The sequence below is a fragment of the Nerophis ophidion genome, linkage group LG10 (assembly GCF_033978795.1).
Source record: "Nerophis ophidion isolate RoL-2023_Sa linkage group LG10, RoL_Noph_v1.0, whole genome shotgun sequence".
Taxonomy (NCBI): domain Eukaryota; kingdom Metazoa; phylum Chordata; class Actinopteri; order Syngnathiformes; family Syngnathidae; genus Nerophis; species Nerophis ophidion.
The window spans coordinates 39,661,659-39,688,891 of NC_084620.1; the positions used below are offsets into that span (position 1 = coordinate 39,661,659).

General features: G+C 39.3%; 1 protein-coding gene across 3 annotated transcripts in view; it reads right to left on the reverse strand.

Moving 5' to 3' along the window:
* Nucleotides 1-17,955: 17,955 nt before the first annotated feature.
* The window catches only part of LOC133560791 (uncharacterized), a 48,553-nt gene continuing 39,275 nt past the window's right edge, over nucleotides 17,956-27,233 (reverse strand). For 2 of the 3 annotated variants that reach the window (XM_061913720.1, XM_061913721.1), the window contains exons 10-12: nucleotides 25,456-25,544; nucleotides 18,560-18,702; nucleotides 17,956-18,488 (exon numbers count right to left, since the gene is read on the reverse strand). In XM_061913720.1, the coding sequence (XP_061769704.1) occupies nucleotides 18,101-18,488; nucleotides 18,560-18,702; nucleotides 25,456-25,544 (620 nt within the window). In that variant the 3' untranslated portion in view covers nucleotides 17,956-18,100. Of the gene's footprint in view, nucleotides 18,489-18,559; nucleotides 18,703-25,455; nucleotides 25,545-27,233 lie in introns of those variants that run through there. The other variant, XM_061913722.1, reaches the window with a different exon arrangement.

A 27,233-nucleotide genomic window follows, 5' to 3' on the forward strand; every position in this document is an offset into this window, starting at 1 on the left:
TGAAAACATTGGACACAGTCAAGCTTATGAGATGCGATGCAAGTGTAAGCCACTGTGACACTATTGTTCTTTTTTTTTTTTTTTATAAATGTCTAATGATAATGTCAATGAAGGATTTTTAATCAATGCTATGCTGAAATTATAACTAATATTGATACTGTTGTTGATAATATTCATTTTTGTTTCACTACTTTTGGTTTGTTCTGTGTCGTGTTTGTGTCTCCTCTCAATTGCTCTGTTTATTGCAGTTCTGAGTGTTGCTGGGTCAGGTTTGGTTTTGGAATTGGATTGCATTGTTATGGTATTGCTGTGTAGTGGTTTGTTGGATCGATAAAAAAATAAAATATAATAACATTTTGAAAAAAATAAAAAAAATAAATCGATTTTTTAAAAATGAGAATCGATTCTGAATCGCACAACGTAAACGATTCGATTCGTATTCGAATCGTTTTTTTCCCACACCCCTAATATATATATATATATATATATATATTTATATATACACACACATACATACATACAACTACCATTCAAAAGCTTGGGGTCACATTGAAATGTCCTTATTTTTGAAGGAAAAGCACTGTACTTTTCAATCAATCAATCAATCAATGTTTACTTATATAGCCCTAAATCACTAGTGTCTCAAAGGGCTGCACAAACCACTACGACATCCTCGGTAGGCCCACATAAGGGCAAGGAAAACTCACACCCATGACTATGAGAACCTTGGAGAGGAGGTAAGCAATGTATGTCGAGCGGGTCTAACATGATACTGTGAAAGTTCAATCCGTAATGGATCCAACACAGTCGCGAGAGTCCAGTCCAAAGCGGATCCAACACAGCAGCGAGAGTCCCGTTCACAGCGGAGCCAGCAGGAAACCGTCCCAAGCGGAGGCGGATCAGCAGCGCAGAGATGTCCCCAGCCGATACACAGGCAAGCAGTACATGGCCACCGGATCGGACCGGACCCCCCCCCACAAGGGAGAGTGGGACATAGGAGAAAAAGAAAAGAAACGGCAGATCAACTGGTCGAAAAAGGGAGTCTATTTAAAGGCTAGAGTATACAAATGAGTTTTAAGGTGAGACTTAAATGCTTCTACTGTGGTGGCATCTCGAACTGTTACCGGGAGGGCATTCCAGAGTACTGGAGCCCGAAATGAAAAAGCTCTATAGCCCGCAGACTTCTTTTGGGCTTTGGGAATCACAAATAAGCGGAGTCCTTTGAACGCAGATTTCTTGCCGGGACATATGGTACAATACAATCGGCAAGATAGGATGGAGCTAGACCGTGTAGTATTTTATACGTAAGTAGTAAAACCTTAAAGTCACATCTTAAGTGCACAGGAAGCCAGTGCAGGTGAGCCAGTACAGGCGTAATGTGATCAAACTTTCTTGTTCTTGTCAAAAGTCTAGCAGCCGCATTTTGTACCAACTGTAATATTTTAATGCTAGACATGGGGAGACCCGAAAATAATACGTTACAGTAATCGAGACGAGACGTAACAAACGCATGGATAATGATCTCAGCGTCTTTAGTGGACAGAATGGAGCGAATTTTGGCGATATTACGGAGATGAAAGAAGGCCGTTTTAGTAACGCTTTTAATGTGTGCCTCAAAGGAGAGAGTTGGGTCGAAGATAATACCCAGATTATTTACCGTGTCGCCTTGTTTAATTGTTTGGTTGTCAAATGTTAGAGTTGTATTATTAAATAGAGTTCGGTGTCTAGCAGGACCGATAATCAGCATTTCCGTTTTTTGGGCGTTGAGTTGCAAAAAGTTAGCGGACATCCATTGTTTAATTTCATTAAGACACGCCTCCAGCTGACTACAATCCGGCGTGTTGGTCAGCTTTAGGGGCATGTAGAGTTGGGTGTCATCAGCATAACAGTGAAAGCTAACACCGTATTTGCGTATGATGTCACCTAGCGGCAGCATGTAGATGCTGAAGAGTGCAGGGCCAAGGACCGAACCCTGGGGAACTCCACACGTTACCTTAACGTAGTCCGAGGTCACATTGTTATGGGAGACACACTGCATCCTATCAGTAAGATAAGAGTTAAACCAAGACAGGGCTAAGTCTGACATACCAATTCGTGTTTTGATACGTTCTAATAAAATATTATGATCGACAGTATCGAAAGCAGCGCTAAGATCGAGGAGCAGCAACATAGATGACGCATCAGAATCCATCGTTAGCAATAGATCATTAGTCATTTTTGCGAGGGCTGTCTCCGTGGAGTGATTTGCCCTGAAACCGGATTGAAAGGTTTCACATAGATTGTTAGACGCTAAGTGTTCATTTAACTGCTGCGCAACAATTTTTTCGAGGATTTTTGAAATAAAGGGAAGGTGAGACACCGGTCGGTAGTTTATCATGAGGTCAGGATCGAGGTTAGGTCTTTTAAGAAGAGGATGAATAACCGCTTTTTTGAATGCTAGGGGAACAGTGCCCGAGGAGAGTGATAAGTTTATAATATTTAGCACTGATGGACCTAATAATACAAAGAGCTCCTTGATCAGTTTCACAGGAAGTGGGTCAAGTAAACATGTTGTTTGTTTTATTCCATTTACACGTTGTAACAATTCCTCTAATGTTATTTCCTCAAAACGAGAGAAACTATTTTGGAGGGCAGTATCCGCCGTATATACAATCGTGTCAGTGTTAATAGAACCCAGTTGTAGCTGGGACGCATTGTCTTTAATCTCCTTTCTAATGACTTCAATTTTCTTACTAAAGAATTGCATAAAGTCATCAGCTGAGTGGGTGGAGCTACTGGAAGGAGTCCCTTGTTGGGTTAGCGATGCTACCGTACTAAACAAACATTTAGGATCGTTTTTATTACGGTGGATGAGATTTGAGTAATATTTAGCTTTAGCTAAGGTAAGCATGCGTTTATAAGTTATTAAACCATCACTCCATGCTTGATGGTGCACCTCAAGTTTAGTCGTGCGCCATTTGCGTTCCAGCTTTCTACATAATAATTTCTGAGCTCTAGTTTCTTCTGTAAACCACGGGGTGCGCTTTTTTGGAGCGTTTTTTAACTTTAGCGGTGCTATGTTATCAATGGTTTCGCGCAGGGCGTCGTTAAAGTTGTTAGTGAGGTTATCAATAAAGCCCACATATTTTGGGAATGGTGGCATTACCGAGGGCAGTAGGTCAGCAAGAGTTGTCGTTGTGGCCGTATTAATGTTGCGGCTGCTATAGCAGTTATTATTATTATTATTAGTTTGCCGAACATGCGTCTGAACCTCGAATTTTATAAGGTAATCATCGGACAATACTTTAGTATACGGGAGTATCGTAACTTTGGAAACGGTGATACCCCTGACAAGCACTAGGTCTATCGTATTACCGTTGCGATGCGTGGGTTCATTTATTATTTGTGTGAGACCACAGCTATCAATTATAGTCTGGAGCGCCACGCACGGTGGGTCTGATGGGGTATTCATATGGATATTAAAGCCCCCCATTATGATTATATTATCGGCGTGTGTCACTAGATCAGCAACAAACTCTGAGAATTCATTGATAAAGTCCGAACTTTAAACTAGTCTTAACTTTAAAGAAATACACTCTATACATTGCTAATGTGGTAAATGACTATTTTAGCTGCAAATGTCTGGTTTTTGGTGCAATATCTACATACACTACCGTTCAAAAGTTTGGGGTCACATTGAAATGTCCTTATTATGTATATATGTCCTTTGTTGTATACAAATATATATACGTATATATATGGGCTTCACGGTGGACCAGGGGTTAGTGCGTCTAGCTCACAGTACGAAGGTCCTTAGTAGTCCTGGGTTCAATCCCAGGCTCGGGATCTTTCTGTGTAGAGTTTGCATGTCCTCCCTGTGAATGCGTGGGTTCCCTCCAGGTACTCCGGCTCCCCCCCACTTCCAAAGACATGCACCTGGGTTGTTGATTGGCAACACTAAATTGGCCCTAGTGTGTGAATGTGAGTGTGAATGTTGTCTCTCTATCTGTGTTGGCCCTGCGATGGGGTGGCAACTTGTCCAGGGTGTACTCCGCCTTCCGCCCGATTGTAGTTGAGATAGGCACCAGCGCCACCCGTGACCCCAAAGAAATAAGCTGTAGAAGATGGATGGATATATATATACATATATATATATATATATATATATATATATATATATATATATATATATATATATATATATATATACATATATATATGTATGTATGTATGTATGTATGTATGTATGTATGTATGTATATATATATATATATATATATATATATATAGCTAGCATTCTATTTTAGTTACTTTGAGTTTACAACACCCTGCAGCTGTTTTGTACTGTTTTTGTACTTATTTTGATTATTATTTCTCAACTGTTTGTAAATGTTCGAATTTATAAATAAAAGGTTTCTAAAATGTAAATGGACTCAAAATAACATGAATATATATATATATATATATATATGTTGACAGACGTCACAGCATGAGAAAGTATTGGAAAAGGACTTTTACCTTTGCAAACCTCATTATACTGCAGGCTAAGTTTTACATTCATAAATGTAAGATTCTCAATACCCGACCTGTTTTTTGTGCCTTTAAAAAAATACTTTGAAATTTACTTTAAAACGCTTTTTGATTGATTGATTGAAACTTTTATTAGTGGATGGCACAGTACAGTACATATTCCACACAATTAGGCACTAAATGATAACACCAGAATAAGTTTTTCAACTTGTTTTCCCAAAAAAACAATTCATGGTTTCTACCTCTAACAGCCAAAAAGCTATGAAAACTATGATGCTGTGTTCCAAATTTGGATTATTTACGGAACTTGGGTGAGTTTATGGCTTTAAACTTTGTTATATAACTTTTTTTTTAAATTTTATTATTTTTTTTTATTATTATTTATTTGCTTGTATGTAAATGTTGCATATTATAAATAAAGGTTTATTTAAAAAAATGAAAAAATAATAAATACATTTTGTATAGAAAGACACAACCTTAATGACGCTTTAAAAATCTGTAGGAAAAATAAATAAATAAATGAATAAAATAAAACTATCGACATTTTTGTGTCGTTCATTATACTAAGTAGTGATGGTCTAATGAAACCTCATGAGGTGTTGAACCATCCATCCATTTTTCTACCGCTTATTCCCTATGAGGTTGCGGGGGGTGCTGATGCCTATCTCAGCTACAATGAGATTTACCATGAATTGATTAACGTGGACCCGACTTAAACAAGTTGAAAAACTTATTTGGGTGTTACCATTTAGTGGTCAATTGTACGGAATATGTACTGAACTGTGCAATCTGCTAATACAAGTTTCAATCAATCAATCAAAACAATCAGGCGAAAAGCAGAGTAGACCCTGGACAAGTCACCCCTTCATCGCAGGGCCAACACAGATAGACAGACAACATTCACACTCACATTCACACACTAGGGCCAATTTAGTGTTGCCAATCAACCTATCCCCAGGTGCACGTCTTTGGAATTACTTGACTCAATTGCTTAGAGAATATATTAAAGCTTCCATGCAGGCTTCGGCACAAGACACTACCTGCTGGCCATTATTATTATTAGAAACAGCTGTGTGTGTGTGTGTGTGTGTGTGTGTGTGTGTGTGTGTGTGTGTGTGTGTGTGTGTGTGTGTGTGTGTGTGTGTGTGTGTGTGTGTGTGTGTGTGTGTGTGTGTGTATGCGTGTCATGCGTTGGAATATTGGTTATGGCTCTGGGAAATGACAATGAATAAAACTATGATGCTTTGTTCCAAATGTGAATGATTTACGGAACGTGTGTGAGCCCATGGCTTTACATTTTGCTACCTATGGATATATATTTTGCATTATATTTTGGTACTTTATTGAGTTTACAACCCACTGGTGCTGTTTTTGTACTTGTTTTGATTATTATTTCCTTTTTGCTTGTAAATTTTTCAGATTATATATAAAGGTTTATAAAATTACATCAACAAAAAAATTAAATGACAATGTATCGCGATAAATGTTTGACCGAATGTTTATTGTAGTTAAATTTAAAAAAGTATAATGAAATATGTTTAATGTGTTTGTATTTTGCCAACATGGTAGAATGATATGATATGGCAGGTTGTATGATGTTTGTATTTCACCTTAAGGAATAGCATAAAGAGGAAGATGACAATATCATGTAAATTGGACAAAGTGATCTGCGATGAGGTGGCGACTTGTCCAGGGTGTACCCTGCCTTCCGCCCGATTGTAGCTGAGATAGGCGCTAGCGCTCCCCGCGACCCCGAAAGGGAATAAGCGGTAGAAAATGGATGGATGGATGGGATGGACAAAGTGATTTAGTTCATTTTTTTTTTTGGTTTGAAGCGATTCTTTTCTCTTTTTTTTTGACAAAAACGACGATTTCTAGTAAAAATAAATAAACACAACACGTTGCATGTGATGGAATTAGTCGGGACCTTAACATACGTCGCAGGGGATCGAACACGCGAACAATTACGCTAGCAAAGGTTTCCCTAATGGGCAATCTTTTTAATAGTTTGCCGTCATTCTTTGCATTTTAAAAAATATTTTTATTCACTAACCATTTTATTATTTTATTTTAAAATAATTTATTAATAATTTATATAATTTAAAATAAAATAATTTATTATTTTATTTTATTTTTTATAATTCGGGTGTTGCTATTTAGTGGTCAATTGTACGGAATATGTACTGTACTGTGCGATCTACTAATACAAGTTTCAATCAATTAATTGGTATTTCATACATACATATCTGCAACCCCTGGCCAAACGTATGAAATCATCAGTCATGGAGGATGTTCATGCAGTTGTTTTAATGTTTTAAAAAACCCAAAACCAGTGAAGTTGTTTGTATGGCAACATATGTTGCTCCAAAACCTGTATGTACCTTTTAGTATTAATGGTACCTTCACAGATGTGTAAGTTACCCATGCCTTGGGCACTGATACACCCACATACCATCACAGATACTGGCTTTTCAACATTGCGCCTAGAAGAATCCAGATGGTTCTTTTCCTCTTTGTTCCGGAGGACACAATGTCCACAGTTTCCATAAACAATTTGAAATGTGGACTCGTCAGACCAGAGAACACTTTTCCACTTTGCATCTGTCCATCTTAGATGAACTCTGGCCCAGCCAAGCCGGCGGCGTTTCTGGGTATTGTTGATAAATGGCCTTTGCTTTGCATAGTAGAGTTTTAACTAGTACTTACAGATGTAGCGACAAACTTTAGTTACTGACAGTGGTTTTCTGAAGTGTTCCTGAGCCCATGGGGTGATATCCTTTACATACTGATGTTGGTTTTCGATGCAGTACCGCCTGAGGGATCGAAGGTCACAGGCATTCAATGTTTGGTTTTCGGTCTTGCAGTGATTTCTCCGGATTCTCTGAAACTTTTGATGATATTACGGACCGTAGATAGTGAAATCCCTAAATTCCTGGCAATAGCTTGTTGAGAAATGTCCTTTTTAAACTGTTGGGCAATTTGCTCACGCATTTGTTCACAAAGTAGTGACACTCGCCCCATCCTTGTTTGTGAATGACCCGAGCATTTCATGGAAGCTGCTTTTATACCCAATCATGTTACCCGCCTGTTCCCTAGGTAAAAAAATAAAAAAATAAAATACTAATAAAATAAAAGATCAAGTAGGAAAGAAAAAATGATAGATGCATAAAAAACACCGTTGTTGGTGGGACTTTTCGAGTTTTCTGTGAGCCTGTGCTTGAGAGAAGGATGTGGGCTCTCATTGCAGGGCATCTTGAGTAACCCCAGACATCCTTTGCATGACACTATGGCCGCTCAGAGGAGTAACCGTAGCAACAGGCTCCTCTCATTGCACCGCAGAACGCACAGTTTAAGAGATCTTTTGACCATAAGAATGTCCAACAGATCTGTCTTAACCATACATGTGGAAGTTATTCCTGTTGTCGGTATCTTTGAGAAGTTGTTGTTGGTATAAGTGGATATCTTTTTACTCTACTGGACACTTGAAAATGAAAACAATCTGCAAAACCTACCGTCAAGAATGCAGGAAAAATAAATGGAATGAAAATGGATACAGAGAAGACCAAGAACATCAAAATGCTCACAATTCATATTAAAAACATTGACCAAGTTGAAGAATTTATGTATTTAGAACAGACCAAATCAAGAGAGGAATCATGTGAGAAAGAAATTAAATGTAGAGTAGCCATAGCCAAAAAGCCATTCAGTAACATGTACCGTATTTTTCGGACCATAGAGGGCACCGGATTATAAGGCGGACTGCCGATGAGCGGGTCTATTCAGGTATTTTTTTTGTACAAAAGCCGCAGTAAAGGGGTCATATGATGATTTCTTTCTAGATTTAAAACACTTCCTTGTGGTCTACATCAGTGGTCCCCAACCACCGGGCCGCAGAAGATTTTTTAAAATTAATTTTTATTTAAAAAAAAAAAAAAAAAAAAGTTTATTTTTATTTTTATTAAATCAACATAAAAAACACAATATACACTTACAATTAGTGCACCGACCACAAAAACCTCCCTTTTTCATGATAAAAACGTCCCTTTTTCATGAAAAATAATTTTTTTTTAAAAAAGGACTCCCCCAAGCCTCCCCCCTTACACCCCCCCCAGGCCGCGGGACAAATTATTAGGCGTTGACCGGTCCGCGGATACAAAAAAGTTGGGGACCACTGGTCTACATAACATGTAATGGTGGTTCTTTGGTCAAAATGTTGCATAGATTATGTTTTACATACCATTTTCAAGTAATTACGTGGCTCACCTTCGACAGTGTCTTCCCATCTTTCCGTCATCTTTGCCGTAGCTGTGTAGCGTGCAAGGACTGGAGAGGAAGAAGTGTCAAAACATGGAGCTAACAGTTTTAATAACATTCAGACTTTATTTAAATTAATAACGGAGCAGCATCTTCTCATCCGTGGCTCAACAATGCAACATCATCGCCGGAAATGTGTCCTATGAAAAACCGTCTAATAACCCTTTAATAACTAAAGTTCCGTGGGTGAATAATGTAAACCCACTACAGTTTTTAGCGCTTTAATAGCTAGTCTACTGACAGATATTAGTAAGAACTTTACGATGCTTTAGAAATGCCAACAGCGGAAGATGAATGCCACATAAGAAGGTAGACAAAAAAAAGAAGCTTATGACTACAAAGGCACGGACTACAAAGGTGGAGGCGCGCACATTTTCAGGACTTATGCAGATCCCAAATACAGATCAGCAGGTACCAGAAGGGAAGAAAAGTTGCTTTTACATAACATTGCAAAACAAAACGCCAGGTAACATGTCTGCTAATAGATGCAATTTTGCGGTCTTTAAACACACATCATAATATTACTCAAATGTTTAACACGCCGACAATCGTTCAAGCAGTACGGCTTCATAGCCCACCAAAGTCATACTAAAAACATTTTGAAAGATTTTTGAGCGCCGTGTGTTATGTTCTATATTCTCAATGGCACATTTAAAGTTTTGGTGTTGTTTACTGCCATCATATTGCAGTCTACACATATCGCTTATGTATGACTGCCATCTAATGGTCACGCTTATCGTTACACCATGTACCAAATAACATTGCTTCTAGGTCAGTAACCACAACCAGAATTATGCCGCACATTAGGCGCACTGGGTTATAAGGCGCACTATGGATTTTTGAGAAAATGAAATGATTTTAGGGGTGCCTTATAGTCCGGAAAATACGTAAGTCTGTTTTAACAAGGAAAGTAGCCTTACAATCATACTTTTCAACCGTCCCGATTTTCCCGGTAGACTCCCGAATTTCAGTGCCCCTCCCGAAAATCTCCCGGGGCAACCATTCTCCTGAATTTCTCCCGATTTCCACCCGGACAAGAATATTGGGGGCGTGCCTTATATGCACCGCCTTCAGCGTCCTCTCTCACCTGAAAAGGAGACTATTACATATGTCTCCGTTATCCATGGGTTTATCTATAACCCATAAAGTAGGCAGGCACGGAGCTATTTCTCAGCATGTGTTTATTCCAGCCGGCACCTTAATAACTGACACACAACATCTGGATTCCCATCATGAATTGCATCAAAACTACAGCAAGTAGTAATGTCCAAAAACTTAACAGAGACGAAGCAGAAGAACGAAGAAGAGACATGGTGACGACGAGTAAGAAGAAGAAGTATGCTTGCACGTTCCAAAATGATCGGAAAACAATAATTTCAGTTCATCCAGAACAGCTCAAAGGGGAAGGGGTATGCTGACTGCAAATTTTGTAGATTAGACTTCTTCATTGAACACGATGGCCAAACGGATATAAATATAAATATATATATATATATATATATATATATATACACATACATATATATATATATCTATATATCTATCTATATATATATATATATAGATAGATATATAGATATATATATCCCGAATTCGGAGGTCTCAAGGTTGGCAAGTATGCTTACAATAGCGGTACTTCAGTGCTATATAAAATCTATTTTATTATATGGATCTGATACCAGGGAAATAAATAAACCGATTGCGAAAAGACTGGAATAATTTGAGATGTGAGGTGTAGGTGGATTATTAAACATATCCTGTAAAGCAGCGGTCTCAAACTCACTTTACCTGGGGGCCACTGGATGCAGAGTCTGGGTGAGGCTGGGCCACAAGAAAAGATTTCCTAAAAAAATGTTGCATACTCCTCAGTATGGAATATATTTGTATTCAGCCGAGGCGCGGAGAATAATGTTATTTCCGCAATGTGTGTTGTTCCACTTTCCCTCCCTACTGCAACACGGCGGTCAGCGGCTAATAGCCGGGAAAGTACCGGGATAGCGAGCGCAAAAAAGTGAGGGCTCCCGGAGTGTTATCCGGTGTCATATAGAAATATATGTAGTGTTCATCGTGTGAGGCAATGCAAATTAAACAATAAAGAAAAAAAATAACAATTTGAATTGGTCCAAGTTATCGGGGACTGTTATTACTGACGGACAGGTGTCGCAGTATGACTGCAGCCGGGCACGTAAGAAAACCCTCGTCTCCATGGCAACATCTCTGTCGCTTTCACTCACTTACCGCTTTTCCACTAACGCAGGGGTAGGCAACCCAGAACGTCGAAAGAGCCATTTTGGACTCAAATAACATTACAACAATATCCATCCATCCATCCATCCATTTTCTACCGCTTATTCCCTTTCGGGGTCGCGGGGGGCGCTGGCGCCTATCTCAGCTACAATCGGGCGGAAGGCGGGGTACACCCTGGACAAGTCGCCACCTATTCGCAGGGCCAACACAGATAGACAAACAACATTCACACTCACATTCACACACTAGGGCCAATTTAGTGTTGCCAATCAACCTATCCCCAGGTGCATGTCTTTGGAAGTGGGAGGAAGCCGGAGTACCCGGAGGGAACCCACGCATTCACGGGGAGAACATGCAAACTCCACACAGAAAGATCCCCAGCCTGGATTTGAACCCAGGACTGCAGGACCTTCGTATTGTGAGGCAGACGCACTAACCCCTCTGCCACCGTGAAGCCCATTACAACAATATTCATATAAAACTTGCGGGCCGCAATAACATTAAAATTCATATTAAGGTGGGGGTCGCAAAATAACGTCTCGCGGGCCGCGTTTCTGAGACCCCTGCTGTAGAATGAGGTGAATTTTCTCTAGTGACTCTTTTTACATAGCGAAACCCAAAATCTAAGTCACATTTAAAGCAGTGTGGGTGGCACTGGGAGCAGGTGGGTAAAGTGTCTCGCCCAAGGACACAAGGGCAGTGACTAGGATGGCGGAAGCGGGGATCGAACCTGAGACCCGTGTCTGAGACACCTGCAGTAAAGAAAGACAAAACAATGAAAGAATACTAACAATGACAAACCAAGAGAAAACACTCTTAAATAGCATTATGGAAAGGAAAAACATGTTGTTTTAATCAGACAAAACCTGTTTCAAAAGATGGTGATTTAAGTTACCACTTTAAACAGACTATAAACAAATTATTTACAGATGGAAAATGGTCGGAATAGGCATGGATCTACTGTGTGCAATTTTTCAGGAATTTGAGCAATTTCAATTTTTGCTGTTTTCTGTGTAACCTTATTCTTCCTTCATAGTCCTCTGATGTGGATTTTGTTTTTTTTTACAAACCCCGTTTCCCTATGAGTTGGGAAATTGTGTTAGATGTAAATATAAACGGAATACAATGATTTGTAAATCCTTTTCAACCCATATTCAATTGAATGCACTACAAAGACAAGATATTTGATGTTCAAACTCATAAAAATTTTTCTTTTTTGCAAATAATAATTAAGATAGAATTTCATGGATGCAACACGTGCCAAAGTAGTTGGGAAAGGGCATGTTCACCACTGTATGACATCACCTTTTCGTTTAACAACACTCAAAAAACGTTTGGGAACTGAGGAAACTAATTGTTGAAGCTTTGAAAGTGGAATTCTTTCCCATTCTTGTTTTATGTAGAGCTTCAGTCGTTCAACAGTCCGGTGTCTCCGCTGTCGTCTTTTACGCTTCATAATGTGCCACACCTTTTCGATGGGGGGCAGGTCTAGGCTGCAGGCGGGCCAGGAAAGTACCCGCACCCTTTTTTTTACAAAGCCACGCTGTTGTAACACATGCCGAATGTGACTTGGCATTGTCTTGCTGAAATAAGCAGGGGCGTCCATGAAAAAGACGGCGCTTAGATGGCAGCTTATGTTGTTCCAAAACCTGTATGTACCTTTCAGCATTAATGGTGCCTTCATAGATGTGTAAGTTACCCATGTCTTGGGCACTAATGCACCCTTATACCATCACAGATGCTGGCTTTTGAACTTTGCGTCGATAACAGTCTGGATGGTTCGCTTCCCCTTTGGTCCGGATGACACGATGTCAAATATTTCCAAAAACATTTTGAAATGTGGACTCGTCAGACCACAGAACACTTTTCCACTTTGCATCAGTCCATCTTAGATGATCTCGGGCCCAGAGAAGCCGGCGGCGTTTCTGGATGTTGTTGATAAATGGCTTTCGCTTTGCATAGTAGAGCTATAACTTGCACTTAAAGATGTAGCGACGAACTGTATTTAGTGACAGTGGTTTTCTGAAGTGTTCCTGAGCCCATGTGGTGATATCCTTTAGAAATTGATGTCGTTTTTTGATACAGGGCCATCCGAGGGATAAACGTTTTCCCGCCATGCCTTTTACGTAGATTGATTTCTCCAGATTCTCTGAACCTTTTGATGATATTATGGACCTTAGATGTTGAAATCCCTAAATATATTGCAATTGCACTTTGAGAAACGTCGTTCTTAAACTGTTTGACTATTTGCTCACGTAGTTGTGGACAAAAGTGTATCTTGCCCCATCCTTTCTTGTGAAAGACTGAGCATTTTTGGGAAGCTGTTTTTATACCCAATCATGACACCCACCTGTTCCCAATTAGCCTGCACACCTGTGGGATGTTCCAAATAAGTGTTTGATGAGAATTCCTCAAATTTATCAGTATTTATTGCCCCTTTTCCCAACTTCTTTTTCGTGTGTTGCCGGCATCAATTTCTAAAGCTAATGATTATTTGCAAAAAAAAAAATGTTTATTAGTTTGAACATCAAATATGTTGTCTTTGTAGCATATTCAACTGAATATGGGTTGAAAATGATTTGCAAATCATTGTATTCCTTTTATATTTACATCCAACACAATTTCCCAACTCATATGGAAACGGTGATTGTATATTTGGAATATGATAAATATGTTGCAAAGCATGTCAGTTAAGGGAGAAAATAAGTCGAGCACAACTTGACAACAGGGTATGGGTGTGTCATCCTCTGTGCCACAAATATGAGGCGTAGATTGAAGGCATTCTACCAAGTGAGCATCATTTTACACATTTCGCAATGCCATCAAATCTTCAAGACAAAGGGAGGCAGTCACTGTGTGGGTATGTCACATATATTTTCACTACCATTTCCACACTCGTGGGTAATCTCCCTTTGTGAGCACTCTGGAGAGGCAATGTCAAAGCAGAGTTCCAATACTGCAATTTTCTCTCTCCTTTTCCTTTTTCCTATCTTTTGCTGTGCGCCGACCATGCAGCGATCCATCAGCCTCCCTATCTACTCCTGTCATATTTGTGTTTCTGCTACTTTGGTGGGTTGATTGTATATAAGTTTCATCGTACTTTTCGGGTGCAATGACAAATAAAGCATCTTGTATCTTGTATTATATACCAGTCATTCTCAAATAGTTGGACCTAACCTTGTTTCGAAAAGCCACAAATTCAGATTTTTCTCGTTTGGATTAATAATAATGATAATTGTTCATTTTTGTTTCAAAGGTTAAATCGCCTTATACAAACCCACAAAACCAGTGAAGTGGCACGTTGTGTAAATGGGAAATAAAAATAGAAAACAATAATTTGCAAATCCTTTATAACCTATATTCAATTGAATAGACTGCAAAGACAAGATACTTAACGTTCGAACTGGAAAACTTTGTTATTTTTTGGCAAATAATAACTCATTTGGAATCAAATGCCTGCAATATGTTTCAAAAAAAGTGGCACAAGTGGCAAAAAAGACTGAGAAAGTTGAGGAATGCTCATCAAACAGTTATTTGGAGCACCCCACATGTGAACAGGCTAATTGGGAACAGCTAGGTGTCATGGTTGGGTATACAAGAAGTTTCCATGAAGTGCTCAGTCATTCACAAACAAGGATGGGGCGAGGGTCACCACTTTGTGAACAAATGCATGAGCAAATTGTCTAACAGTTTAAGAACCACATTTTTCAAAAAGCCATTGAAAGGAATTTAGGGATTTCACCATATACGGTTCGGAATATCATCAAAAGGTTCAGAGAATCTGGAGAAATCACTGCAAGGCCGAAAACAAAAATTAAATGCCCGTGACGTACGATCCCTCAGGTGGTACTGCATCAAAAAGCGACATCACTGTGTAAAGGATATCACAACACGGGCTCAGGAACACTTCAGAAAACCACTGTCAGTAACTACAGTTCGTCGCTACACCTGTAAGTGCAAGTTAAAACTCTACTACGCAAAGCGAATCCCATTTATCAACAACACCTAGAAACACAGCCAGCTTGGCTAGGCCAGAGCGCATCTCAGATGGACTGATGCAAAGTAGAAAAGTGCTATTTGGTCTCAGGAGTCCACATTTCAAATTGATTTTGGAAACTGTGGACGTTGTGTCCTCTGGAACAAAGAGGAAAAGAACCATCCGGATTGTTACAGGTGCAAAGTTCAAAAGCCAGCATCTGTGATGGTATGGGGGTGTATTAGTGCCCAAGGCATGGGTAACTTACACATCTGTGAAGGTACCATTAATACTGAAAGGTACATTCAGGTTTTGGCGCAACATATGTTGCCATCCAAGCAACGTTATCATGGACGCCCCTGCTTATTTCAGCAAGACAATGCCAAGCCACATGTTACAACAGCGTGGCTTCATAGTAAAAAACTGCGGGTACTAAACTGGCCTGCCTGTAGTCCAGACCTCTGTCCCATTTAAAATGTGTGGCGCATTATGAAGCGTAAAATACGACAACGGAGACCCCGGCCTGTTGAACAACTTAAGCTGTACATCAAGCAAGAATGGGAAATGATTCCACCTGAAAAGTTTAAAAAATTGGTCTCGTCGGTTCCCAAATGTTTACTGAGAGTTGTTAAAAAAATTTAGTTTCTCAGATCGAACATTGAATATCTTATCTTTGCAGTCTATTTTAATTGAATATAAGTTGAAAAGGATTTGCAAATTATTGTGTTCTGTTTTTATTTATGAATTACACAACATGCCAACTTCACTGGTTTTGGGGTTTGTACATTGTGCTCCTTAGTTAATGTTGCTGATCAATTTGAATGTATTTTTTTAGTTTATTGTCGGTCAAAACATATTGAAAAATACTATTCATAGTTTTCATAAAGACTACATTTTTTGGAAATGATTTTCTGTTACAATGTAACAAAACAATGTTAATGTTCTTCTTTGTTGGAAGTTGATCTATATTTCCTTATTTTTTCTTCATAAGGATACAATGTTATGCAGAAGTGTAACTATAACATATTAATAGGGAAATGACAGTATTCATAGTATAGTATAAAACCATTTTCTTCTTCCTTGGGAGGTGTAACAAAAAAAAAATGAGAAGGACTGTACTGTATGCAGAAGGGCAGTAGACATGTTAGACTTTAATCATGGGGAGGCCCTTTTTAAAGGTCACTGTTTGCACAGATTTTTGGAACAGCACACACATGGCCTCACGTGAAGATCGAAGTAACTTACCACACTTGTTCATTCACAGTAAGGATCAAAGGCTGTTGTGAAATAGGAAATAAAGATAAGACGCCGGAGTAAACTGTGCATGATAATCAGTTTGACGACACAGAAAAACTAAACTAACAACATCGAGAACAAGAACTGACAATGTACGTAAAAAATAAATAAAAAATCGGGTCATAGGTAAACATTGTTCAACACACTAAAGAAGCTTAAATCTCAAAAGTGAGCGTAAACATTTCATGCAGTGAGGTCCAAAGTGCAGCCGGGGGTCATTTACAGCCCACTACTGTTTTTGTGTAAAAAAAAACCAACAATAAAGAAAGTTGTAAAAAGAGCAAAAAACCCAATGCACGGACCGGACCGTACACTAGAAAAATATATATAATTTTAATACAGAAAAATACAATAACTGTTTGAAAAAAAGTGGGTAAAAAGTAGAAAAAGAGGTAAGGTAAGGGGATGAAAAATGCAAAGCTGACATGCAGTATGTGGTTTTTATTTTATCTTATCTTCTAACATTGGTTTTAGCTTCTTCCCTCAGGCTATGAGACTCTTGAACGCATCATAATAATCCCCTCAATTCCCCCCAAAAAACTCGCTGGAATATGAAGACAATATAACATATATCCGTAAACGTGGATACATATGCAAAAGTGCAATATATTTATCTTTACAGTAGTCTATTTATATCTGCACCTTCTTTTGTAAATACAAACACTCTGCACCTTATTGCTCTTTTATCCTGCACTACACAAGCTATTGCAACAAAATTTTGTTCTTATCTGTACTGTAAAGTTCAAATTTGAATGACAATAAAGAAAATCTAGGTCTCTTTTAACATTTCTTTTACTAAATGAAAACAATCAAAGTACAGTGGGGCAAAAAAGTATTTAGTCAGCCACCGATTGTGCAAGTTCTCCCACTTAAAATGATGACAGAGGTCTGTAATTTTCATCATAGGTACACTTCAACTGGGAGAGACAGAATGTGAAAAAAAATCCAGGAATTCACATTGTAGGAATTTTAAATAATTTATTTGTAAATCATGGTGGAAAATAAGTATTTGGTCAACCATTCAAAGCTCTCACTGTTGGAAGGAGGTTTTGGCTCAAAATCTCACGATACATGGCCCCATTCATTCTTTCCTTAACACGGATCAATCGGCCTGTCCCCTTCTTCCTCCAAACACGACGAGTTGAGTTTATACCAAGATGGTTACATGGATGATACAGCATAGGATTGGGAGAATGTCATGTGGTCAGATGAAACCAAAATAGAACTTTTTGGTATAAACTCAACTCGTCGTGTTTGGAGAAAGAAGAATACTGAGTTGCATCCCAAGAACACCATACCTACTGTGAAGCATGGGGGTGGAAACATCATCCTTTGGGGCTTTTTTTCTGCTAAGGTGACAGGACGATTGGTCCGTGTTAAGGAAAGAATGAATAGGGCCATGTATCGTGAGATTTTGAGCCAAAACCTCCTTCCATCAGTGAGAGCTTGAATGATTGACCAAATACTTATTTTACACCATAATTTACAAATAAATTCTTTAAAATCCCTACAATGTGAATATCTGGATTTTTTTTTCCACATTCTGTCTCTCACAGTTGAAGTGTACTTATGATGAAAATTACAGACCTCTGTCATCATTTTAAGTGGGAGAACTAGCACAATCGGTGGCTGACTAAATAATTTTTTGCCCCACTGTATACCCGTGCATTCTTTGTTTTTTTTCTTTTGTTTTTTTTTAACCATGCAGTCCTTGATGTAAAAATTTTAGACACCCTGATTTTTAAGGCAAGGTTATGACTAGAACCAGCCGATTGGCTCTTTGGTCTCACCCGCCTGAGCTCTCCCTACCTCCTGTGAACTCTCGCAGAACAGATCGTCAAAGCAAGCCCACGACTGGTCAAACGCGAGGGCAGACGGTTGGGTTTCTGTTAGTTTTGAGCCTCCGGCATCAGCGATAGTTCTTACTTGAGAGTCAGAGCTGCCGTTTAAGACGTGTTCTGATGTGCAGATGTCAGCAAGATTTAGGGTGAGCAGACTGTCTGCGCACGGAAACGACACAGGTGGTGCTTCCAGAGGGTGTGGGTGATTGACGGCAAAATGCCGAGTGAACTCGTCAGTCAAGTCCTCCTGAGGCTGCCGGTGGATCTTCATGTGAGCGTTGCGTGACTGAATCTTGAAGAAAATTCTGAAGGAAGCAAAGAAACGATTACCGGACGCCTCGTCACACTCGATGAAGAAAGACGCGGTTGGACCCACTTGCCGCACTGCTTGCAAGGGTAATGGACCTCCTTGAACTTTTCCTGCTGCTTCTCCTGCTCTTCTTGTTTTCTCCATTTGTCTTGAAGTTTCTTGTTATTGTAGTAAAACTCCACACACTGGTGTGTTGTCTTGGTCTTCACCTGCAGCGTGCAAACAAAATAGTCTAACACTCTTACGTGTGGAAATGTACTCTCAGTACAGTCGTACCTTGTTTTTTGCACGCTCTGAATTTTGTCGGATTTGGTTCTCAATGACAGTTTCATTGCCAAAAATAGGTTTTTGTACATCGTCTTAGTTATCGTACGTACGTACATTGCACCCAACACACTGATCGATTGTCCCACCTATGATTCCACAGATCTAAGTTTCACTCAGTTATTAATACACGGCTCGAGTCCAACTGTGTCCACACGTAACCCAGCTGGTTCGACCCTGTGTCTTTATACCCTATTCCGCAAGGGGACACGGTCTTATTAGAGTCGGGTGTGCTGACCACTGGACTAACAGCGAGCACTACTCTGGAAGTTGTCAGGGAGTGAGGTTTACTAACGTAACTGTCCGTTAGCCTGCTCTCAACAATTCAAGTTATGTACAGCTAAGCAGAAAATAAGGATCTGTAAAAGCTACTTCCGCTTATCCGAGCAGAGAAGCCCAGACTTCCCTCTCCCCAGCCACTTCGTCCTGCTCCTCACGGGAGATCCTGAGGTGTTCCCAGGCCAGCCGGGAGACATAGTCTTCCCAACGTGTCTTGGGTCTTCCCCATGGCTTCCTACTGGTCGGACGTGCTCTAAACACCTACCTAGGTAGGAGTCCAGGTGACATCCTGACCAGACGCCCGAACCATATCATTTGGCTCCTCTCAATATGGAGAAGCAGCGGTTTTACTTTGAGCTTCTCCCGGATGGCAGAGCTTATCACCCTATCTCTAAGGGAGAGCCACCCTGTCGAGGAAACTCATTTTGGCCGCTTGTACCCATGATCTTGCCCAAAGTTCATGACCATAGGTGAGGATGGGAACATAGATCGACCGGTAAATTGAGAGCTTTGCCTTCCGGCTCAGCTCCTTCTTTACCACAACGGATCGATACAGTGTCCGCGTTACTGCAGACGCCGCACCGATCCGCCAGTCGATCTCACGATCCACTCTTCCCCCACTCGTGAACAAGACTCCGAGGTACCTGAACTCCTCCACTTGGGGCAGGGTCTCCTCCCCAACCCGGAGATAGCACTCCACCCTTTTCCGGGTGAGAACCATGGACTCGGACTTGGAGGTGCTGATTTTCATCCCAGTCGCTTCACACTCGGCTGTGAACCGATCCAGTGAGACCTTAAGTTCCTAGCCAGATGAAGCCATCAGGACCACATCATCTGCAAAAAACAGAGACCTAATCCTGCAGCCACCAAACCGGAACCCCTCAACGCCCTCCCTGCGCCTAGAAATTTTGTGAATCAAAGTTATGAATGGAATCGCTAAAAATAGTGATTCAAAATAATTATAGTGACCACATTATTGTTGTTATTATTAGTAGTAGTCATCCTCCTCTTTCACATCGTCACCCTTCTGGCATCATCTCCGGTGGTTGAATCTGTATTTATTTGTTGAATAACATAGTACAGTCCAGTGGTCCCCAACTACCGATTCGGGGACCAGCACCAGTCCGTGAAGCATTTGATATCGGGCCGCAGAGAAACATTAAATAATTTATAAACGACTGTTTATAGATGTACAATATAACTCCTCATAAGAAGTTGCGATTTGTTATAACTTTGTGACATGATACAATGCACAATAATGAACATATGAAACATAAATGTGACATATTGTAGCCCAGGGGTCACCAACCTTTTTGAAACCAAGAGCTACTTCTTGGATACTGATTAATGCGAAGGGCTACCAGTTTGATACACACTTAAATAAAATGCCAGAAATAGCCAATTTGCTCAATTTACCTTTAATAAATAAACCTATATATATATATATATATATATATATATATATATATATATATATATATATATATATATATATATATATATAAAGGGTATTTCTGTCTGTCATTCCATCGTACAATTTTTTTTTCATTTTACGGAAGGTTTTTTGTAGAGAATAAATGATGAAAAAAACACTTAATTGAACGGTTTAAAAGAGGAGAAAACACGAAAAAAATGAAAATTAAATTTTGAAACATAGTTTCTCTTCAATTTTTGACTCTTTAAAATTCAAAATTCAACCGAAATAAATTAAGAGAAAAAGTAGCTTATTCAAATCTTTTTAAAAAAACAAAAAAAATTATTTATGTAACATTAGTCATTTTTCCTGATTAAGAATAATTTTAGAATTTTGATGACATGTTTTAAATAGGTTAAAATCCACTTTGAAATAAGATTTAAATTTGATTCTACAGATTTTTTAGATTTGCCAAAATATTTTTATTTTATTTCAATCATAATAAGTTTATTACTTCACAAATATTCATCGTTGAAAAAGCAGAAGCTAAAATGAAGAATTAAATTAAAATGTATTTATTATTCTTTACAATAAAATAAAAAAAATACTTGACCATTGATTTAAATTGTCAGGAAAGAAGAGGAAGGAATTTAAAAGGTAAAAAGGTATATGTGTTTGAAAATCCTAAAATCATTTTTTAAGATTGTATTTTTTCTCTAAAATTGTCTTTCTGAAAGTTATAAGAAGCAAAGTAAAACAATAAATGAATTTATTTAATACGGCCACAACGACAACTCTTGCTGACCTACTGCCCTCGGTAATGGCACCATTCCCAAAGTATGTGGGCTCTATTGATAACCTCACTAACAACTTTAACGACGCCCTGCGCGAAACCATTGATAACATAGCACCGCTAAAGTTAAAAAAGGCTCCAAAAAAGCGCACCCCGTGGTTTACAGAAGAAACTAGAGCTCAGAAATTATTATGCAGAAAGCTGGAACGCAAATGGCGCACGACTAAACTTATAAACGCATGCTTACCTTAGCTAAAGCTAAATATTACTCAAATCTCATACACCGTAATAAAAACGATCCTAAATTTTTGTTTAGTACGGTAGCATCGCTAACCCAACAACGGACTCCTTCCAGTAGCACCACCCACTCAGCTGATGACTTTATGCAATTCTTTAGTAAGAAAATAGAAGTCATTAGAAAGGAGATTAAAGACAATGCGTCCCAGCTACAACGGGGGTCCATTAACACTGACACGATTGTATATACGGCGGATACTGCCCTCCAAAATAGTTTCTCTCGTTTTGAGGAAATAACATTAGAGGAATTGTTACAACGTGTAAATGGAATAAAACAAACAACATGTTTACTTGACCCTCTTCCTGGGAAACTGATCAAGGAGCTCTTTGTATTATTAGGTCCATCAGTGCTAAATATTATAAACTTATCACTTTCCTCGGGCACTGTTCCCCTAGCATTCAAAAAAGCGGTTATTCATCCTCTTCTTAAAAGACCTAACCTCGATCCTGACCTCATGGTAAACTACCGACCGGTGTCTCACCTTCCCTTTATTTCAAAAATCCTCGAAAAAATTGTTGCGGAGCAGTTAAATGAACACTTAGCGTCTAACAATCTATGTGAAACCTTTCAATCCGGTTTCAGGGCAAATCACTCCACGGAGACAGCCCTCGCAAAAATGACTAATGATCTATTGCTAACGATGGATTCTGATGCGTCATCTATGTTGCTGCTCCTCGATCTTAGCGCTGCTTTCGATACTGTCGATCATAATATTTTATTAGAACGTATCAAAACACGAATTGGTATGTCCGACTTAGCCCTGTCTTGGTTTAACTCTTATCTTACTCATAGGATGTGTCTCCCATAACAATGTGACCTCGGACTATGTTAAGGTAACGTGTGGAGTTCCCTAGGGTTCGGTCCTTGGCCCTGCACTCTTCAGCATCTACATGCTGCCGCTAGGTGACATCATACGCAAATACGGTGTTAGCTTTCACTGTTATGCTGATGACACCCAACTCTACATGCCCCTAAAGCTGACCAACATGCCGGATTGTAGTCAGCTGGAGGCGTGTCTTAATGAAATTAAACAATGGATGTCCGCTAACTTTTTGCAACTCAACGCCAAAAAAACGGAAATGCTGATTATCGGTCCTGCTAGACACCGAACTCTATTTAATAATACAACTCTAACATTTGTACTGGCTCACCTGCACTGGCTTCCTGTGCACTTAAGATGTGACTTTAAGGTTTTACTACTTACGTATAAAATACTACACGGTCTAGCTCCATCCTATCTTGCCGATTGTATTGTACCATATGTCCCGGCAAGAAATCTGCGTTCAAAGGACTCCGGCTTATTAGTGATTCCCAAAGCCCAAAAAAAGTCTGCGGGCTGTAGAGCTTTTTCATTTCGGGCTCCAGTACTCTGGAATGCCCTCCCGGTAACAGTTCGAGATGCCACCTCAGTAGAAGCATTTAAGTCTCACCTTAAAACTCATTTGTATACTCTAGCCTTTAAATAGACTCCCTTTTTAGACCAGTTGATCTGCCGTTTCTTTTCTTTTTCTTCTATGTCCCACTCTCCTTTGTGGAGGGAGTCCGGTCCGATCCGGTGGCCATGTACTGCTCGCCTGTGTATCGGCTGGGGACATCTCTGCGCTGCTGATCTGCCTCCGCTTGGGATGGTTTCCTGCTGGCTCCGCTGTGAACGGGACTCTCGCTGCTGTGTTGGATCCGCTTTGGACTGGACTCTCGCGACTGTGTTGGATCCATTATGGATTGAACTTTCACAGTATCATGTTAGACCCGCTCGACATCCATTGCTTTCCTCCTCTCCAAGGTTCTCATAGTCATCATTGTCACCGACGTCCCACTGGGTCATTATTGTCACCGATGTCCCACTGGGTGTGAGTTTTCCTTGCCCTTATGTGGGCCTACCGAGGATGTCGTAGTGGTTTGTGCAGCCCTTTGAGACACTAGTGATTTAGGGCTATATAAGTAAACATTGATTGATTGATTGATTGATTGATTGATTGATTGATTGATTGATTTAAGACCAAATCTTTAAAAATATTTTCTTGGATTTTCAAATTCTATTTGAGTTTTGTCTCTCTTAGAATTAAAAATGTTGAGCAAAGCGAGACCAGCTTGATAGTAAATAAATACAATTTTAAAAATAGAGGCAGCTCACTGTTAAGTGCTGCTATTTGAGCTATTTTTAGAACAGGCCAGCGGGCGACTCATCTGGTCCTTACGGGCTACCTGGGGCCTGCGTTGGTGACCCCTGATGTAATTCCGCATTATAGCAAGTTGTATTTTTCATGCACTTATTTTTGCTGTATTTATGTGGAAAGACGGTCCCTGAAAATAATGCCGACATTAAACCAGTCCGTGGTGCAAAAAAGGTTGGGGACCTCCGTAGTACACCACAAGTCTCTGCAGTTTTGTAGTCAAGTACGACTGCGAGAAATATCCAGCACTTTAGTAAAGACGGTGAAAAACATTATTGAAATAAAGAAAGAACACGTAAAAAAACATACATGTGGTGTCCATCTTCCTTCCGCTCCTTCCTATGTTGCTCATTGCCACATGTGTCACCAGGTGTGCTTTCTGCGTGTAAAACTATCATTATTCTCCACAAACACTTTTTGTATTGATATTTTCGGGAGTGGATTCATTGGATTTACATTTAAATCTGTTTTCGACGTTGCTTCGGACAGGAAACCGGGGTAGCACTGGGCTGTATTTTTCACCATCCCTTAACATAACCATCTGCTCCTTAATGTGAACAAGACCAAGGACATGGACTTCAAGAAAAAAACGACCCCTGTGGAGCCCATCAACATCCATGGCCGGGAGGTGGCAGTATCAGTACCTGGGACTCCACTTGAACAACAGACTGGACTGGAAGGACAACAGCAAAGCAGACTCTTTTTCCTGAGCTAGCTTAGGTCATTTAATGTGTGCAGCAAGCTGTTGGAGATCCGGAAAGCCGGCCAAACTTTTGGCACACAGTTGGAGGCGTTTGTGTCAGTGAGGGACAGGAGGACACTGGACAAACTGCCATACTTGCCAACCCTCCTGATTTCCCCGGGAGACTCCCGAATTTCAGTGCCCTCTCCCGAAAATCTCCCAAAGGGCAACCCTTCTCCCGAATTTCTCCCGATTTCCACCCGGACTACAATATTGGGGGTGCGTGCCTTAAAGGCATTGCCTTTAGCATCCTCTACAACCTGTCGTTACGTCTGCTTTTACACACGTGTGAATCCAAGACATACTTGGTCAACAGCCACACAGGTCATACTGAGGGTGGCCGTACAAACAACTTTAACACTGTTACAAATATGCACCACACTGTCAACCCACACCAAACAAGAATGACAAACACATTTCGGGAGAACATCCGCACTGTAACACAACATAAACACAATAGAACAAATACCCAGAATCCCTTGCAGCACTAACTATTTTCTGCTGAATCTACTCTCTATTTTATGCAGCCCTTTTTTTTTTGCTGCAGCTGTTACATACACTGTAATATTGTACATGGTAATTGGGATTTGTCATATATTGTATATATTATATAAAAATATAATATAATAATATAATATATCAGTATATATTATTTAAAATATGAAATATTTTAAATATTACATACATGTTATATTTTATATTGCTACTATTGTACAGTTTTAGTCCACTCTTTTTGTGCCTTTCACCCTTATCCTTTCAATCCTTTATAACTGAGCTATTGTGTGGAACAATTTTCCTTGTGGATCAATAAAGTTTGTCTAAGTCTAGTAAGAGGTCACACAGACAAAACAACAGAACAAAGCACAAAATCACGCATGTCTGCTGGTCAGCATCAGCATCGCTATATATCATCATCGTCAGCGTGCGGAGCTTTGTACCATTTGGCGAATGCGTGTAAAGTTTTTTCCATACGTGTTCAGGGCTGTGTTGAAGTCACTCTTTTCATGGTCACTCCAAAAGTCACTACCTGGATGGACAGAGAGGGTAAATAAAGGACCATGAACACATACTCTCGGTCTCAAGTCGCACAATTCCATACTCAAAATTAGCATTTTGAGCGCACTTACTCGTGCAAAATGCCAAGTGTGTGTTGGTCAGAGTGTGTGATGCTCATCACATTACAAACAAGTTTTCAACAAAAAGGGAGGAGGGGACTGGGGTCGGAGAGAGGATGGCACACAAAGGCCCCCATTGTACGCACGTGGGAAACAGACCTCTTTTTTAGGCGCCTATAAGAGTAATATTATGGTGACGTGAGGTCAGTGGAGGCCCTTGTCATTATTAAAAATAATACAAACTAATAATATCAATATTTGTACCACTGTTTTGTGTTGTAAATGTATTTTTCTTATGATTCCTATCATGTGTATTAAGTAAAAAACAAACAAACCAAAAAAATCTCCTCTAATGCAATGTACAGCATTATTCCTGCTGATGGCACTATTTATATATCAATCATCCATCCATCCATCCAACCTTTTTGAAACCAAGAGCTACTTCTTGGATACTGATTAATGCGAAGGGCTACCAGTTTGATACACACTTAAATAAAATGCCAGAAATAGCCAATTTGCTCAATTTACCTTTAATAAATAAACCTATATATATATATATATATATATATATATATATATATATATATATATATATATATATATAAAGGGTATTTCTGTCTGTCATTCCATCGTACAATTTTTTTTTCATTTTACGGAAGGTTTTTTGTAGAGAATAAATGATGAAAAAAACACTTAATTGAACGGTTTAAAAGAGGAGAAAACACGAAAAAAATGAAAATAAAATTTTGAAACATAGTTTCTCTTCAATTTTTGACTCTTTAAAATTCAAAATTCAACCGAAATAAATTAAGAGAAAAAGTAGCTTATTCAAATCTTTTTAAAAAAACAAAAAAAATTATTTATGTAACATCATTAGTCATTTTTCCTGATTAAGAATAATTTTAGAATTTTGATGACATGTTTTAAATAGGTTAAAATCCACTTTGAAATAAGATTTAAATTTGATTCTACAGATTTTTTAGATTTGCCAAAATATTTTTATTTTATTTCAATCATAATAAGTTTATTACTTCACAAATATTCATCGTTGAAAAAGCAGAAGCTAAAATGAAGAATTAAATTAAAATGTATTTATTATTCTTTACGATAAAATAAAAAAAATACTTGACCATTGATTTAAATTGTCAGGAAAGAAGAGGAAGGAATTTAAAAGGTAAAAAGATATATGTGTTTGAAAATCCTAAAATCATTTTTTAAGATTGTATTTTTTCTCTAAAATTGTCTTTCTGAAAGTTATAAGAAGCAAAGTAAAACAATAAATGAATTTATTTAATACGGCCACAACGACAACTCTTGCTGACCTACTGCCCTCGGCCATTTTCTACCGCTTATTCCCTTTGGGGTCGCGGGGGGCGCTAGCGCCTATCTCAGCTACAATCGGGCGAAAGGCGGGGTACACCCTGGACAAGTCGCCACCTCATCGCAGGGCCAACACAGATAGACAGACAACATTCCCACTCACATTCACACACTAGGGCCAATTTAGTGTTGCCAATCAACCTATCACCAGGTGCATGTCTTTGGAGGTGGGAGGAAGCCGGAGTACCCGGAGGGAACCCACGCATTCACGGGGAGGACAT